General features: G+C 42.6%; 1 protein-coding gene across 2 annotated transcripts in view; it reads left to right on the top strand.

Moving 5' to 3' along the window:
* Positions 1-15,673, top strand: part of PPP1R16B (protein phosphatase 1 regulatory subunit 16B) — a 175,205-nt gene that overhangs the window by 130,424 nt on the left and 29,108 nt on the right. For both annotated transcript variants that reach the window (XM_060230928.1, XM_060230929.1), the window contains exons 3-4: positions 6,778-6,848; positions 14,148-14,293. In XM_060230928.1, the coding sequence (XP_060086911.1) occupies positions 6,778-6,848; positions 14,148-14,293 (217 nt within the window). The remainder of the gene's footprint in view (positions 1-6,777; positions 6,849-14,147; positions 14,294-15,673) is intronic.

Here is a 15,673-nt window from a genome sequence, read left to right as displayed (position 1 = left end):
ATAGCAGAGCAAACTTGAATAGAAGAAGATGACATTGGATTTATATTCCGCCCTCCACTCAAGAGTCTCAGAGCGGCTCACAATCTCCTTTATCTCCCTCCCCACAACAGACACCCTGTGAGGTGGATGGGGCTGAGAGGACTCTCACAGCAGCTTCCCTTTCAAGGACAACCTCTGCCAGAGGTATGACTGTGCCAAGGCCAAGCCAGCAGGTGCAAGTAGAGGAGTGGGGTATCAAACCTGGTTCTCCCAGATAAGAGTCCGCACACTTAACCACTACACCAAACTGGCTCTCTCTTAGGGTTTGCACAGGGAACAAAAAATGAATCAGTGCTGTACTGATAGTACTCCATTGTTGCATAGGTTCTCATGCAGGCACATTTGCTACTCAGTCCAAGGAAGTGGCAAACTACACAGCTGAATTGATGCTAAAAGTTTATATATCTTGCTTGAGAGTTCTCCCCCACCCCCCGCCCACACACACACCTCAAAGTGCCCTAAATCGTGAATGTTGACTGGGTTTTGTGTTAGTATGAGAAAACAGTGGGTGCTGCTGAATAAGCACACAAGAATTTATTTGGTAATGTAAGCTATTTTCACAAGCCCTTATTTTATCTAGTTCGCAAAGCACTATCATATCAGTTGGACAGGGGTTTGCTGAGTCTATGAGAAAGACCTTGTAACTGACCCCATCAACATGGTAGAGTCATTTCCCATGTTTTCTCAACCACAGAAGAACTCTTCATGGGTAAACTGGTTTTACATGATGAAGAGTATGCTTAAAGGGCACTACTGAAACCAGTCATGTAGTCCAGGACATAATTCTCAGGATTCTTGAGAAAAAAACTGTAAGGTATCTAATGGTGCCTGGGTTTTTTTTGGCTACTGTGTGACACAGAATGTTGGACTGGATGAGCCATTGGCCTGATCCAACATGGCTTCTCTTATATTCTAATGGTCTAGATCACTGGCACATGAAACTACCACAAGTAGTTCTTTTGGTCTTGTGAATGATCCAACATTGTCAGCAGTTAGGACATGAACTTTTTCTGTGGTAGTTCATTCCTCTGGAATGGCTTGCCAGAGTTGAGAGCACAGGGTGACTTGACTCACTGAATTCTGGAAAGAGTATAAAACAATTCTATTCCAGGGGTGGAGATTTGGTTGCATTTTTAACTGTAGTGTTTTTATCTTGTTGATGGATGATTATGAAGTTTTTGTGCCTTGTGGCTTTTGTTGCTTTGTTAGCTGTCTGAGGATATAAGGTGGGGATAGAAGTATTTTAAATAATGAGTTAAACATGTATTGAGATCGTTGTTTACTAATTCCTAAATCATTTGTATTTTGAAAGTTCTGTACAAGGTGCCATTCAGATCAGGTGATGCGGAGGGAGAAGGGACTCTGGACTTCCCCCTACACTGGTTTCCATATCCCAAACAGCCCCATTGGATGTTATTTGCCCCATCAGGGGGTTACACATGCACTGAATGCTTCTACGAACACTCCTATGGGACAATAATGCCCTCCAGAGTTATTTCAGGTTGGAAAAACAGTGCTGGGGAAGGCTGGGGCCCCTTATCCTGTGTCCGGTCCTGATCCTAATCAGGCCTTTGCAGTGCTTTAGAATTGAGTTCCCATGGGATAATCCCAGCTGGTTTCTTCCTGCCAGTCCGCATTGGGGTATGTTAAATGTAATGTGTAATTTGGGTCTCAGTGGTGGGGGGGAAGTGTTTGAAGGTGAAATTTCCATGGTCATTTACATCACAAACAAAATATGGTTTGTTCCAGATTTCTGCATGCAGTCACTGCTGTCTTCAGTTCAGTTGTCTGCATGAACCAGCTCTAGGTTTGCATCACAATTACAGCCTTGGTGATGTTGATGTCGTTGGATCTAGCCTTTAGGTGCCTGCAACTTGAAAGAAAAGCTGACAGAGAATTAACTTTTAATAGTCGTGCTTTCTTATGTAATTTCTTGGGACCTGCTTGCATTGTACACTGCTGCCCCAGCCCATGAGCTTTTATGTGTGGCCATTTAGTCCCTGTTAATGCTCTTCATTTTGCAGTCTACCTTCCCTCTAAAGTTTATATATCCTCCGTCAGCATAATACTGGCCCTTAAGTTGCACTGACTCTCCAAGCTTTTGGGAGAAAGTGATAATGATAAACCTCATGGCTGGTGGTTTCATTACCTCAGTAGCGTTATTCTGGGAAGACGGAACAGTAATAAGCAATGATCTCAACCAAACCCCAGAAACAAATCATGGCAAATCAGTTTCTTTTAATTTATTCTTGTATTTGAAATATTTTTGCCACACACTCTTTAACTGAAGGTTATAGCCAATAACAATACAACAGTAAAAGAAAACAGTTGGAGTACCTCAGGATAAAATTTCTAATAAACTCCACTGCATATAACAATTATAATATATCAAAGCAATAAAGCCACAATAATATCTAAATAGCAAATATATAGCAAATATATTTAAGCAGCAATAAGGCAGGTAGAATACTGTTACCACTGCTCCCCATCAGATCCTGGAAAGAGAGATCCTGCCCCGGCCCCCTAAGATGCTTCAGCCAATTCACAGCAGTATCCTCTTTCTTATCTCTTCCAGAATCTAAACTGCTGTTTCTTCATACACAGACAAGCACCTCCCTCCCTTCAGCTGGGAGGGGCAGTCACTGCCTCTAGATCAGGGGCAGCCAAACTTGCTTAACATAAGAGCCACATAGAATAAACCTCAGATGTTTGAGAGCCGCAAGACATGTGTCAGATGTTTGAGGGGAGGGAGGGAGGAAGGAAGGAAGGCAAATGGGAGGAAGATGTGGAAAGAAAGCAACTTTAATTTTAAATGCATTCTCTAAACCAGCCAATGGGGCAGTGGGGGCTTCAAGAGCTACACAATATGTATGAAAGTGCCACATGTGGCTCCTGAGTCACAGTTTGGCCACCTTTGCTTTAGAATCTAGTTGCTTGGACACAACCATTGCCTAGCATTTAAGACCAACAGAGGTGACATCTACAATTGTTAAGTAACCTCACCATTCCCTTCTGCCATGGGCTCCTGCCTCATATATCGATTTAGGCTTTTGACATAAAGCACCACATAAAAGAAAGTTATTTTCTACTTGTAAACAGTTTTTAATAAGGGAAGTCTTATTAAAAACTGATTAAAGAACCCTGTGGGAAGGCAAAATGAGATAAAACGTCAATGAGAGGCTCATAATGTTAGCAAGAAATCTTGCAGTATATTTCAAATTTATGAAGTAACAGTGAGATACTCAAGATCCTTTAAGCAGGTGGATATTTTTTTAACGCTGTAGAATGGCAACATCAATCTGAAATGCTTCAAGGGCATCGTTTTCAGAAGATGGAATCTACTATCTAGTAACGAAGCCCCTTCAGGATTTATGTGATGCCAAAAAAAAATGGCTGGATAGGCTCCAGCAGGGGAGTCTTGAAATGAAGGGCCTAGTGACAATTGTTTGTGTTGTTCAACAGAACTAAATGAGAGATTACACTTGTGTTTGTTTTGCAGGGGCATTCATTTTAACTGTGTTTCAAAGCTGAGGTATGCAAACTGCAAATTTCAGTTGCAGAGAAGCCAGCATTTAGAATGGCAATTATCTCCCAGGAAGAGGGAAATATCACTGTGTGGTACTTCAGCCCAACTCAGTGATACTCTTTCAGGAAATGATGGCTCTCACAAACAAACTATCATCAGGGGACCATGGTGCTTCTTTTCTATAGGCTGTAAAAACCCAGCTTTCAGTCTTCTAGTTCTGGGCAGGGAAGGGGTGATGTCATGTGACATTACACTGCTGGCAGGAGAAAATGGTAAACTTTTTTCCCCAGCAGACATTATCTTATGTATAGGATCTACAGTGGAGAATAATCCTGATTAACATACCTCTCTACATAGTGGCTAATGTAGTGGTTATTATTTATCCTCACCATCTGCTTATTTGCTATCAAATTCTGCCTATAATCAGATAGATATTTAATCATTTCCTGATTCTGACTGTGCAAAGGAATGTGGAATTTAGTGGCAACATTTGGGGGAGGATTTGGGGCTTCAGCAGGAGAAGAAAGGTGAGGAAGTCACCTTCTTCAAGGGGAACGCCTCCCTGTCTTCCATGAAACAGCTCCAATGGATCCAAGCCAGTGCTTTGTAGGGGTTTTATGAGAGCTATACTATGTATAGGATTTTGTACACTCAGACACACAATCAATGAGAGCTTTTTTTTTCTAATGGCATGTATCCAACCATCTGCGTATGGCAGGCACATGGAGTTTTCCCCAGTTCCTCTCCTTTCCTGAATGTCTGTGGGCAGAAGTGAGGAGGGAACAGGGGATGAAATCAACTTCTTTCCTCAGCAGAGCTGCGCTTATGGAAGGAGGAGCAACTTCACCTCTTTGTCCTGCTTCACTGCAGTCTCCAAACCATGTGGCTGTTCCTCTGCGCAGACCTTAGGGATGATCTTTCTGTTGGACTGGAAGGGGCTGTAGAAACAGAGAACTCAGGAAAATTCTCTGCGTGGAGTGATATTGTACACACAAGTATTTTTGCTTAAAAATATATAAAGCAGACATGGCACCACAGTATCTAAAGGGAAGCAGGACTTATGGTGAGGAAAGTCTGGTAGCCACATGACTCCCGTATAACCAAGGAACTTGGGATATCAAATAAACATGCAGCTGTTCACCACACCAAAGCACTTGAGATAGTTTGGGATGTTATTACATTGACTAAGGCAGAGGTGTTGAACTCATTTGTTACCAAGGCTGGATTTAACATAAATGTCACTTTGTCAGGCTGGGCCATGCATACTGTAAAACATAATATACTGGAGATATAAACTTTATAAAAGTGATTTCAGATGCCAAATATAATAGCAGGTGAATGACAGCAGCCTTGATTGGATGAGGTATAATATGCAGAGGGGCAGTAGGTGTGGAAATACCACCATTGGTAATGAGATAGAAAACCCAGTTCTCAATTCGGACCAGAAGGACTCAGTCCAGGAGGATGCAAAGAATAAATGGACCTAAGTCTGACATTAGAAACCACAGCATTCAAAAGCCAGTGGGGGAATATTTAACATTCCAGGATATTGCTGACCTAAGAGTAGCAGTTCTCTTACAAAGAAATTTCAAAGTGAGATTAGAAAGAGAGACTGGTGAATTGCAACTGATAATCTCAATGCATCCTCCAGGGCTGAACTGAGACCTACATTTCCTGTCTCATAACCAATGCCTGCTATTGCCATTTGACATCTGAAATCACTCCAATTTCCAATATATAAGGACCAATGGACACACATTCTAGCTGTATCTGAAGAAGTGTGCTGTCACCCATGAAAGCTAATGCCATGCCACAAATTTTGTTAAGTGCTAGTGGACTCTTGTTCCTTTCCACTAATAAAACTTGCAAGATGTACTGTTAATCCCCCCCCCACCCTCTTCATCTTTTTAAACTGGAGAGGGAGATCTCTCCAAGTAAAATCATATGTTGATTTCAGACTGGGCCACATCTACTCAAGTACTAGTGATGCTAATGAAAACAATTCAAAAGGCAAAGGGAAAGGAAGAATCGCAGCCAGTGAGGTGGGAGGAGAGAAAGGGACACATGCTGAACTGGAACATATGGAACCATAAATGTATTTTAAAATACTTAGCCATCTACTTCCATTATTTAACAATAGAATCCAGTGGAATTGGATTATTAAACAATGGAATCCAATCTATGTGTTCTAATTCTTAAATAAAATATAATCCCAGATAGGCACAGAGAAAACTAATTTTTTTAAAAAAATCTGACTAAGCCAAAATAATTTCTTTTTAATTCTCCATTCCCCTTTCTCCTGTCCTAACATTCTCCATTCCCAACCTTCTCCTTTGTGTGTGCATGTGTGAAAGACAGTAAGATATCAAGTCTCAAAGAGAAACAACTAAGCCTGGTGATCCCAGTTTAAATTGTGCTTGTCAGAAAAATCCATCTACTCACCCACCCCTCTACCCATCCTTTCATCTGAAGAAGTAGTGTATGAAAGTTTATACCTGAAGCAAAACATTGCTGGTGTTTTGTTCTCTCTCTTTTTGGTAGAACTCTTTCTCGGTCTTTGTCTCTCCTCCCCTTCCTCAGCCAATGGAGGGAAGGGAAACTTGGCTTGGAAGGAAGCAGGAAGCAGCAGAGGGAGCTGGGCAAATGCAAGCTGTGATGCAGCAGTAGCAGCCCCCCCCCCCCCCCGGAAAAGGAAGCAGGAGGGAGCTAGTTGCTCATAGGAAGGATACAAGCTGTGCAAGGGCCAATTCCAGCCCACTGACCATCTGTTTGACACTCCTGGACTAAAGTATGGAGGTATGCTGCCCTGACCTAGATGGCCCAGACTAGCCCAATCTCTTCAGATCTTGGAAGCTAAACAGTATTTGGATGGGAGACCACTAAGGAACTCCATGGTCGCTATGCAAAGGCAGGCAATGGCAAGCCACCCCTGAACATCTCTTGCCTTGAAAACCTTATAAGATCACTGTAAGTCGACTGCAACTTGACAGTACTTTCTTCCACCACCATAAAGGTATGCTAACTGGGCATTTTCAACAATTGTTTTCAGTCTACTGAAGTCAATAGGATGAATCAGTTTAAAGTGAAGTACATTTAGCCATAGAGATCCATTCTCTTTTCCACTTTGTGGTCAGTTGTTTGTTCCTTCCAAGGATGAAATTTGTGATGATCTGCTTGCTGAGAAATAACTGCTCCCTTGTTGTCTCTTGCAGTCTGTTATTTATTGAACAACAACTTCAGTCCTGACCTCTGCAATGAAGATGGATTAACTGCACTGCATCAGGTAAGTGTCTGGAAAAGAGGAACTGTAAAACTGGAGATCAGATTAAGGAGAATGTTCACACCGCAGCTTTCCAGGGCTGTCATTTTGGTGATCTAGGGATAAATCAGAAGCAGGGAAAGCATCCAAGAGGAGTTCCTCAATAGATGTTATCTCTCCTCGCCCCATTACTAGTTTGCAAAGCATGTTATGAATGCATGGCATGGCTGATACTTAAACCTGTCTAGCCCCTACTGGAAGCCTCCTACTGGAAGGAGAAGGACTCAGCTTAAATTACTGCAAAAAAAAAAAAGTATTTGCAAATTTTTGTTGTACAGTGCAATAAATTTCCCCACATAGGCTTGTGGGCACAGCTGTGCCTGGGGAGAATCATGCGGAGAAGAATCAATGGCAAAAATAACAAAAGTGCCCAGCTCATCCAGGATTGTCCTTGGTTGGGTGACCTTGAGCAGTCTTAGCCTAAACTGCCTCACAGGGTTGTGACAATAAGATGGAGGGAGGGAGAATGATGTTGTACGATGCTTGCACCCTCATCAGGGAAAAAAGCAGGGTATATATCTCTAATTAAACCAAATCTTGACTTTTTCCATTGCCCCCCCTTCAGAATAGTTAGGTTTTTAAAATTTTACAGGTCTGTTGCTACTGAGCCCCTGCAGACAATGGGTGGTCTCCTTTCACTGCACTCAGCAGGGGTATGTTCCTCTGGCACAATGAGTCTTTCGTCAGAAAAACACCCTTTTGCAAGAGGAATGGGCCTCCATTAACTGAGCAGAGCAGTAGGATACACCATGGTCTCTTGGGACCATGGAGAAAGGTGGCTTACAACTCCTCCCCTCCACATAAACACTGTTTTTTTTCCTTACCTGAAATGGTCCTAGGAGGCTGCTGTTCACCCTGTTGACAAAAGTGGTTGGTAGATCTTCAGACCACTTTAAGTTGCTCCAGTGGGGTAATAGCAACTCCACAGAATCATTTTAGATTGTGAAAAGAGAAGGGAGGAGAAGGTCTGCATCATAGAATCATAGAGTTGGAAGGGACCTCTAGGGTCATCTAGTCCAACCCCCTGCACAATGCAGGAAACTCACAAACACTTCCCCCTAAATTCACAGGATCTTCATTGCTGTCAGGTGGCCATCTAGCCTCTGTTTAAAAACCTCCAAGGAAGGAGAGCCCACCACCTCCCGAAGGAAGCCTGTTCCACTGAGGAATCGCTTGGTCAGGAAGTTCTTCCTAATGTTGAGCCGGAAACTCTTTTGATTTAATTTCAACCCATTGGTTCTGGTCCTACCTTCCGGGGCCACAGAAAACAATGCCACACCATAAGAACATAAGAGAAGCCATGTTAGATCAGGCCAATGGCCCATCCAGTCCAACACTCTGTGTCACACAGTGGCAAAAATTTTATACACACACACACACACACACTGTGGCTAATAGCCACTGATGGACCTCTGCTCCATATTTTTATTTAAACCCCTCTTGAAAGTGGCTTGTGGCCGCCACCACCTCCTGTGGCAGTGAATTCCACATGTTAATCACCCTTTGGGTGAAGAAGTACTTCCTTTTATCCGTTTTAACCTGTCTGCTCAGCAATTTCATCGAATGCCCACGAGTTCTTGTATTGTGAGACAGCCTTTCAAGTACTTGAAGATAGTGATCATATCACCTCTCAGCTGCCTCCTCTCCAGGCTAAACATCCCCAGCTCCTTCAACTTTTCCTCATAGGACTTGGTCTCCAGACCCCTCACCATCTTCGTCGCCCTTCTCTGGACCCATTCCAGCTTGTCTATATCCTTCTTAAAATGTGGTGCCCAAAACTGAACACAATACTCCAGGTGAGGTCTTACCAGAGCAGAGTAAAGTGACACCATCACATCTTGTGATCTGGACACTATACTTCTGTAGATACAGCCCAAAATTGCATTTGCCTTTTTAGCCACCGCATCACAGTGCTGACTCATGTTCAGCGTATGATCCACTAAGACCCCTAGATCCTTTTCGCACATACTACTGCTAAGACAAGTCTTCCCTGCACATCCCGCATCCCTGCACACTGGGGTCCTGATCCAAATTAGGACTCTGCATGCCTGGGAAACACAGAACTGTAAGACCATGCATGTCAGCCTAAGCTATGAACCAATCCAGGAAAAGTGTAACATAGTTAAACTCACAGACTTTGCAAGCTTTTGTAGTACTATATTGAGGCCTGATGGGGAAGGAGGACATCATAACTGGTAAGCATGGCTCCAAAAATGCCTCGGATGTGACCTGAAGATATCTCTTTGTTGAGTTCTTCAGTTGTAGGTACTATACACATCTTAATAGGTGCAGGTCTGCCTACTCACAGGGTCCTGTTCAAGGAATGGAACCCAGTCCTACTTGAAGCATGACGGACCTCCAAGGATCCTGCATCTTTTTGCCCCACCATTACCTTTCTGGCTTACCACCTTCCAATCTGACAGCCTCTATTGCTTTTTTCTGTTACCTTGCCTTTACTCATTATCTTATTTTTCTGTCTCATCTGTGTCTGCCTCCCTCCTTCATGTCACTGCTATCACCAACCCCCCTCTCTTGGTGTCTTTCTAAAGCTCCCCTTGTTTCCTTTTCTCCCCTGCCCTCTCCTCTGCCTACTTCCACTGCCTTGTCATCTTCTAGCACCTTCTCTGTCTTTGCTGTCCTTTTTCTGAAATTGAGTTGGCATGGTTCCAGCATCTATCATTCCCCCATGCCCTCTGGCTATGCCATTTGGACAATTTCTGGCTTCAGTAGCAGTTGGGGTAACAGAGCTTTGTCCACGCAGGTTCCCACCCCACTTTCTTGGCCTGGTCTGATTCCCCTTGATGAGGCTCTTTTGGGACAGAACCAGGAGGGGAGGGATTCTTGTGTCAGGCTGCCACACACAGAACACTATGAAGTGAGAGGTTAGTGCACAGACAATGAGGCCTCCAATATGCCTTCTCAGCTCTCTGAAGAAACTATTGTCTGCACCCAGTCTTAGTGTGGTGTAGTGGCTAAAGTGTTGGACTAGGGCTGGGAAATTCAAATCCCAACACTGATATGAAGCTCACTGGGTGACCTCAGGGCAGTTACACACTCAGACTAAAAGGTTGTTAAGAAGATAAAATGGAACTATGGACTCCTTGGATGAAGAGTAGGTTGAAGACATAACAGTGTAAACCTCTGTTTGAAACTGGCTATTTTCCCTTTCTGCCTTGCTGCCTGCCTTAACCCGTAGAACTGGATTTGGGAGTCTGCATTTGCTCTTGAACCAGTTTCTGCCCTAAGGGCATCTTTACAAAGCAGTTGCATTCAGTGTTCATTTGTAAAGCTCACAACTGAAAGCAGCTTTTCTTCTCCCCAACACTGAAAGTAAAGTAAAGGCTGTGTAGTGCTATGGTGGTCCTACAGTGAAGGGAAGGAACCATAGCTCAGGATTGGAGTATATATCTGTTGCATGTAGAAGGTTCAAGTTAAAAAGATCTCAGATAGGCTTTTCCCCAAGACACTGTCTCTGAAAATCAAGCATGGTCTATACAGTGCTATGGTGGTCCTACAAGTGAAGGAAAGGAACCATAGCTCAGGGTCAGAGTACATAGATGTTGCATGTAGGCGGTTCTAGTTAAAAGGATCTCAAGTAGGCTTCTTCCCAAGACTTCATAGAATCACTAGCAATCAGAGTGCAGTATACAGCATTGGTAGGAATGAAATAATAGTATGTCACAATGTCAGGTATTTCCAATGGTCCCCAATCAACTATGCTGAGCAGTGTCAGGCAGCATAGGATGAAGATCCTTGGAAGCGCTTCATTAATGCTTCTGATACTGCAGATAAGCAATAGGCAGATAGTATTGGAACCATTCAAGATTTTTGCAAGTTGGTTCCTACTAACTGATATGTTTTCTGAATGAGTCATGACACGGGAAAAACACGGAACGTGTACACACATTCTGACAAAGTCATATTCGGAGTCCAGAGATGGAACTTTTCTTAATGTCCTGAAGCCAGACTGCTTTGAGGCTTCTGAGACGGGCACCAACTGGTGGCCTCTTTTCCAGCCACTGAGGAGGTAGGCAGTAACAACAGAGGGAAGGCTGTTAAGTTGATTCTGAAGGCGGGTAACCTCACCCAGAGTTCATTCATTCCCAGCCAGTGTTATAAATGCTACTATTGATGGTTCGGGGCTGAAGCCCAGATTCCTTCTGCAAACGAGCATTCTCTTTTGGCTCCAGATAGATGTTTATTTTAAGATGCAGACTAGCTCCTAGAATAATCAACACTTTTGTGTGTGTGTAAAGGATGGCTGTTGTCCCTGTGACAAAGGAAAACATTTTCAGTCTGTGGTGGTAGCAGTTTCCTTTATTGTGGACAGCAGAACTGCATCATCTTTGGAGTCCTAGTTGGGAAGGTCATAGTCAAATCCTTATGAAGAGACCAAAATTGTATAGAGTCCAGCATTCTAAATTCCTATAGTGCTCAACAATACTCCATTTGGAAACCCAGAACCCAGGCTTGGAGTCATAGCCTTCTCCTATTGCCACCACCACCCCTCCTCCACAAATGGTATATAGCCTCATACTAGTACATGTTACAGTGAATGCATGTACAATCTATGTACAGTGTACAAATGATCCTTTAGCTGTGACCACACATAAAAAACACACATTCTACACATGATCTGCATTGTCTTTTGAAAAGGCAGCACATGGATTTTTCACCTTTGGTGTACACATACAAGATATCATGGCCCATAGCTAGATAGACGAATTTGTCTACTCCACTTTTGAAGTTATCTTTCTCAGCTAATGGTTTGAATTCTTTATGTTAATTTTGCATTGCAGAAATAAGTACATTCTTTTATATGCCCTTAGTGCACTGCCCATCAACTTTATTGAGGGCCAAACAGAGTTATGTTTTTTGGTGAGCTGGCAGCTGTGGGTCAGCAGTCACATAAAAACTGTGGGGAAAGGCATTTTTTAAATCCGCAGGAACCAGACTGGGCTTGGTAGTATGATGTGGTAGGAGGAAGAACTCCTGCTTTTCCCTGCATGTCATTTTCCTAAGCCAAAATGGCTGGGAAAGGAAAGGTCCCCTGTGCAAGCACCAGTCATTTCCGACTCTGGGGTGACGTTGCATTCGCCGTGTTTTCACGGCAGACTTTTTACGGGGTGGTTTGCCATTGCCTTCCCCAGTCATCTACACTTTCCCCCCAGCAAGCTGGGTACTCATTTTACCGATCTCGGAAAGATGGAAGGCTGGGTCAACCTCAAGCCGATTACCTGAAAACCCAGCTTCCACTGGGGATCGAACTCAGGTCGTGATTATAGTTTAGGACTGCAGTACTGCAGCTTTAACACTCTGTGCCATAGAGCTCAAAATGGTTGGAGGGGGAAGTAATTTGCCTTCCTTTGGAGCTCCACTCAAACTCAGCTTTTCAAAAAGGTCATGTTCAGTTTGGCTTTGAGGGTTCCCAAGTTCTAGCATTATGGGAGGGTCAGAAAAGTTTTTTTCTCTGTCCACTTTCTACACATTGTGCATAATTTTTTCTTCAACACTCTTTCCTTAGTCGTCTTCTGCAAATGAGTAATTCTCTTTGTAGATGTCGTGCAAAAACTAGAAACACCTATAACCTGGGTGAACTGCAGCATCATTTGTTTACTGTGCTATAAAGCATTGTTCTTCACTCAGAATACAGTTTATTATATTTACAGTTCTTTCAAGCAGTAACCATTCTGCATTGATACACGCCCAGAGCAGAAATGAGGGCATACAAGGATGAGTTCACAGTGTTCTTGTGATAATTGCAAGTTTCAGTGGATAATATGGGTGAGACATTGCTGTAATGAATTATCGCCTGTACAGATTTGATGAAAAAACATTACCTAGATTCTACAAAACCCATGCCAGACCCTGTTTACTTTATAGCACATCACTTTGCAATTTATAACATTTGAGGTTAAGCTTTTTAAAATGCAAACATAGTTTTTTAGAAGTCTCTAAGAATAACTGCGTTACGAATTATTTCTCCATTGTGCAGTGGTACTATTCACATGCATTCTTGCATACCCTAAAAACTGTTGAGAAATCCTTAGAGGTTTCTCCCCACCATTTCCATGATATAGTGTTGAATTTATGCTGCTAGTATGACGATGGTACAGCAGGGAATAAAAGGGGGGGGGGGGGCAAATTATTGTCTAATTGTCATCATTTAAGGAAAAACAATAGAATGGGATGGAACTGTGATCTCTGCTTTGTTTTGTATTATTATCAGCTAGCCTCAGGAAATAATATATTTGAGATGGAAAACTCTGTTAAGCAAAAATTCTGTTGCTCTTGCTTCTTTGCCTATGTTTTTAGTTAACTTTAGTCTGCATTGTGGAAAAAACAGATCTAGCACTGCTGCAGCAGCAGTAGGCATGCGCCTTTTGGGTGGTACTGTTACTTGGGCCTACTAATGAAATAGTTCCCAGGAAGGCTGGTACATTCCCCTGCTAATGCCTGGATCACTTTTCAAACCACATTTTTAGTATCTTAAGAGAAAGGCATCATTTTGGACTCAGTCCTTTTAAAGTAGGGGAGGAGTATTTTCTTTTGAGGTGTGAAATTGAAAAGAAGATGCTTGCAATCTGGTCTATTTGAGTTTAAAATAGACAAAGATTTCTGTGAGTTCATAAAAAAGGAAACTGTGAGTGCAAACAGCCATGATTTGTATTGGAGCCATGCAGGAAGGGATGAGGGATTTAAGACCCACTTGGTTTTGTTAATTGGTCTTAACGAGCTACTGCTAGAATTTTGTAAAGGAAAAACAAAATTTCCTCTTTGAAAAGCTGCTAATAGCACAAGAAGCCTGGTTTTGAACTAAGGCTGTGATCATACACACTAAATAATACACTTTCCAACTGGATTTTACTGTGTGAACTGGCAAAATCCAGTTGGAAAGTGCATTGAAAGGGCATTATTTAGTGGGTGCGATCACAGCCCAAGTGGGGCTTGAAGAGTTAATTTCTCTTATCCCTTCCCATATGGCTGCAATTGCAGCTCTGTGAGCAGCCAACATTTTTCAGAATGAAGGAGATCTGTGATCTCTTTTACATCTGGTTTTGACCCCCAGTTATACTTCTTGCTTGAGTTCTGTATATTTAAGGAACAGCTACAATTGGTAGTTAGGAAAATGGAGTAAGCAGGCTTCTTTCCCACATATAAACACTGTGAGGCTGAGTTGCACTCTGGTTTTGATTTAACACAGGAATTATTTTACATGTGTACAGGTGCTCTTAACCCTTTCTGGGTTTGATTCTTCTATAGTGCTGCATAGACAACTATGAAGAAATAGTCAAGCTTCTCCTGAACCATGGAGCCAATGTCAATGCAAAGGACAATGAATTGTGGACTCCTCTCCATGCAGCAGCAACATGTGGGCACATCAACTTGGTGAAGATCCTGATTCAGCAGTAGGTGACCCATGATATGTTGTGCTATGTGGGCTATGATGGATACTGTGGAATACAAGTTGGGGTTTACATGCTTTACCTTGCATTTCCAGTCCACCCCTTCTGCTTATGGTCTAAGGTAATTGCAGCATGCTTTTGACACTGCCTCTCTGAGTCAGAACCTAAAGGGCCAAGACAAGATAGGGTGGATATTTGAAGTGTCTAGCTATTCTGCTGTCATTATTGACTTTATTTCCAGAACAACTGTCTTAATATTTTTCATAGACAAGCAGCCCTAGTATTTTGACCTTGGTAGGATTTGTCTGCCTACCTGGGTAACCTAGGTTAGCCTGATCTCATCTAGATCTCAAAAGCTAAGCAGAGTCGGCTCTGCCTAGTATTTGGATGGGTGACCTCCAAGGAATATCAGGGTCATGACATGAAGGCACGCGATGGGAAATGCCTCTGAACATCTCTTGCCTTGAGACAGGGTCACCATAAGTCAGCTGTGACTTGGTGGCAAAAAAAATAAAAGTGATTTGTTTGGAATAGACTTGACAGAAGAAAAAAAATATGGATTTGTGCTATGTGCCTTCCCTGTTCCCATGAAATCTGAAGTAGTGTGTTCATGGGAGATTGTGGACAACTGGTGGCCTGTTTGTGTTGGGATCACATATTGCTGGTTGATTGCTGTGTTGTTTCCAAGAATTTTGACCTCACAAGACTTGTCCCGTGCTCTTAACCAAGATAATGTAATACATAATGAATTATGACTTAAGTTAAGGTATCTTGAACATGTGCTTTTGCTTTGGAAGATTAACCTGTATTGGTGGGCCATGTGGATTCTACTCTAAAACACAGTAAGCTGCAAAAGTCTGACATCAACCAATCCTAAAAATTTAAAGGCTGTTGTAAAGGTGGGGGGAGTATATAGCCATGGAGGAAAGGAAAAATACAAATGCAGTGGACAGATAGCTTCTGTTTGGCTTGAGCCTCCATAATAATAAGAATGTCACAGTTTTTCCCCAGTGGTCTCTCTGTACCAGAACGGGCAATATAGAGGGGGGGGGGTTGTTTGTTTTTTTAAAAAGCAGAATACAACACAGCATGCTGTTGTTCCTATCAAAGTAGTTTTCTGTAAGAAGCTTTTCAGATCAAAGAGCCTGTTTGAATACAGAATCAAAAGGCTTCAGTGTCAGAACATGGAGCCCACAGAGACCTGTGGAGGCAACAGCCAACACAAAGGATGTCTGATCCTGTGCTTTGTTTGCTGGTTTAGACAGACTCAGTTTAAAAAAAAAAAAAGCTTGTGTTTTTTATATTGTAATTTTCTTTTTTTCCCCTGGGAAGGGAAAATGAATATGAATATAAATGTGAGTTCAAAGGCAGTAAATGTCAAGG

This window comes from Heteronotia binoei, chromosome 2 (genome assembly GCF_032191835.1).
Source record: "Heteronotia binoei isolate CCM8104 ecotype False Entrance Well chromosome 2, APGP_CSIRO_Hbin_v1, whole genome shotgun sequence".
Classification (NCBI taxonomy): Eukaryota; Metazoa; Chordata; class Lepidosauria; order Squamata; family Gekkonidae; genus Heteronotia; species Heteronotia binoei.
The sequence above is the reverse complement of the archived record's forward strand: the minus strand, read 5'-3'. Positions and strand labels throughout refer to the sequence as shown.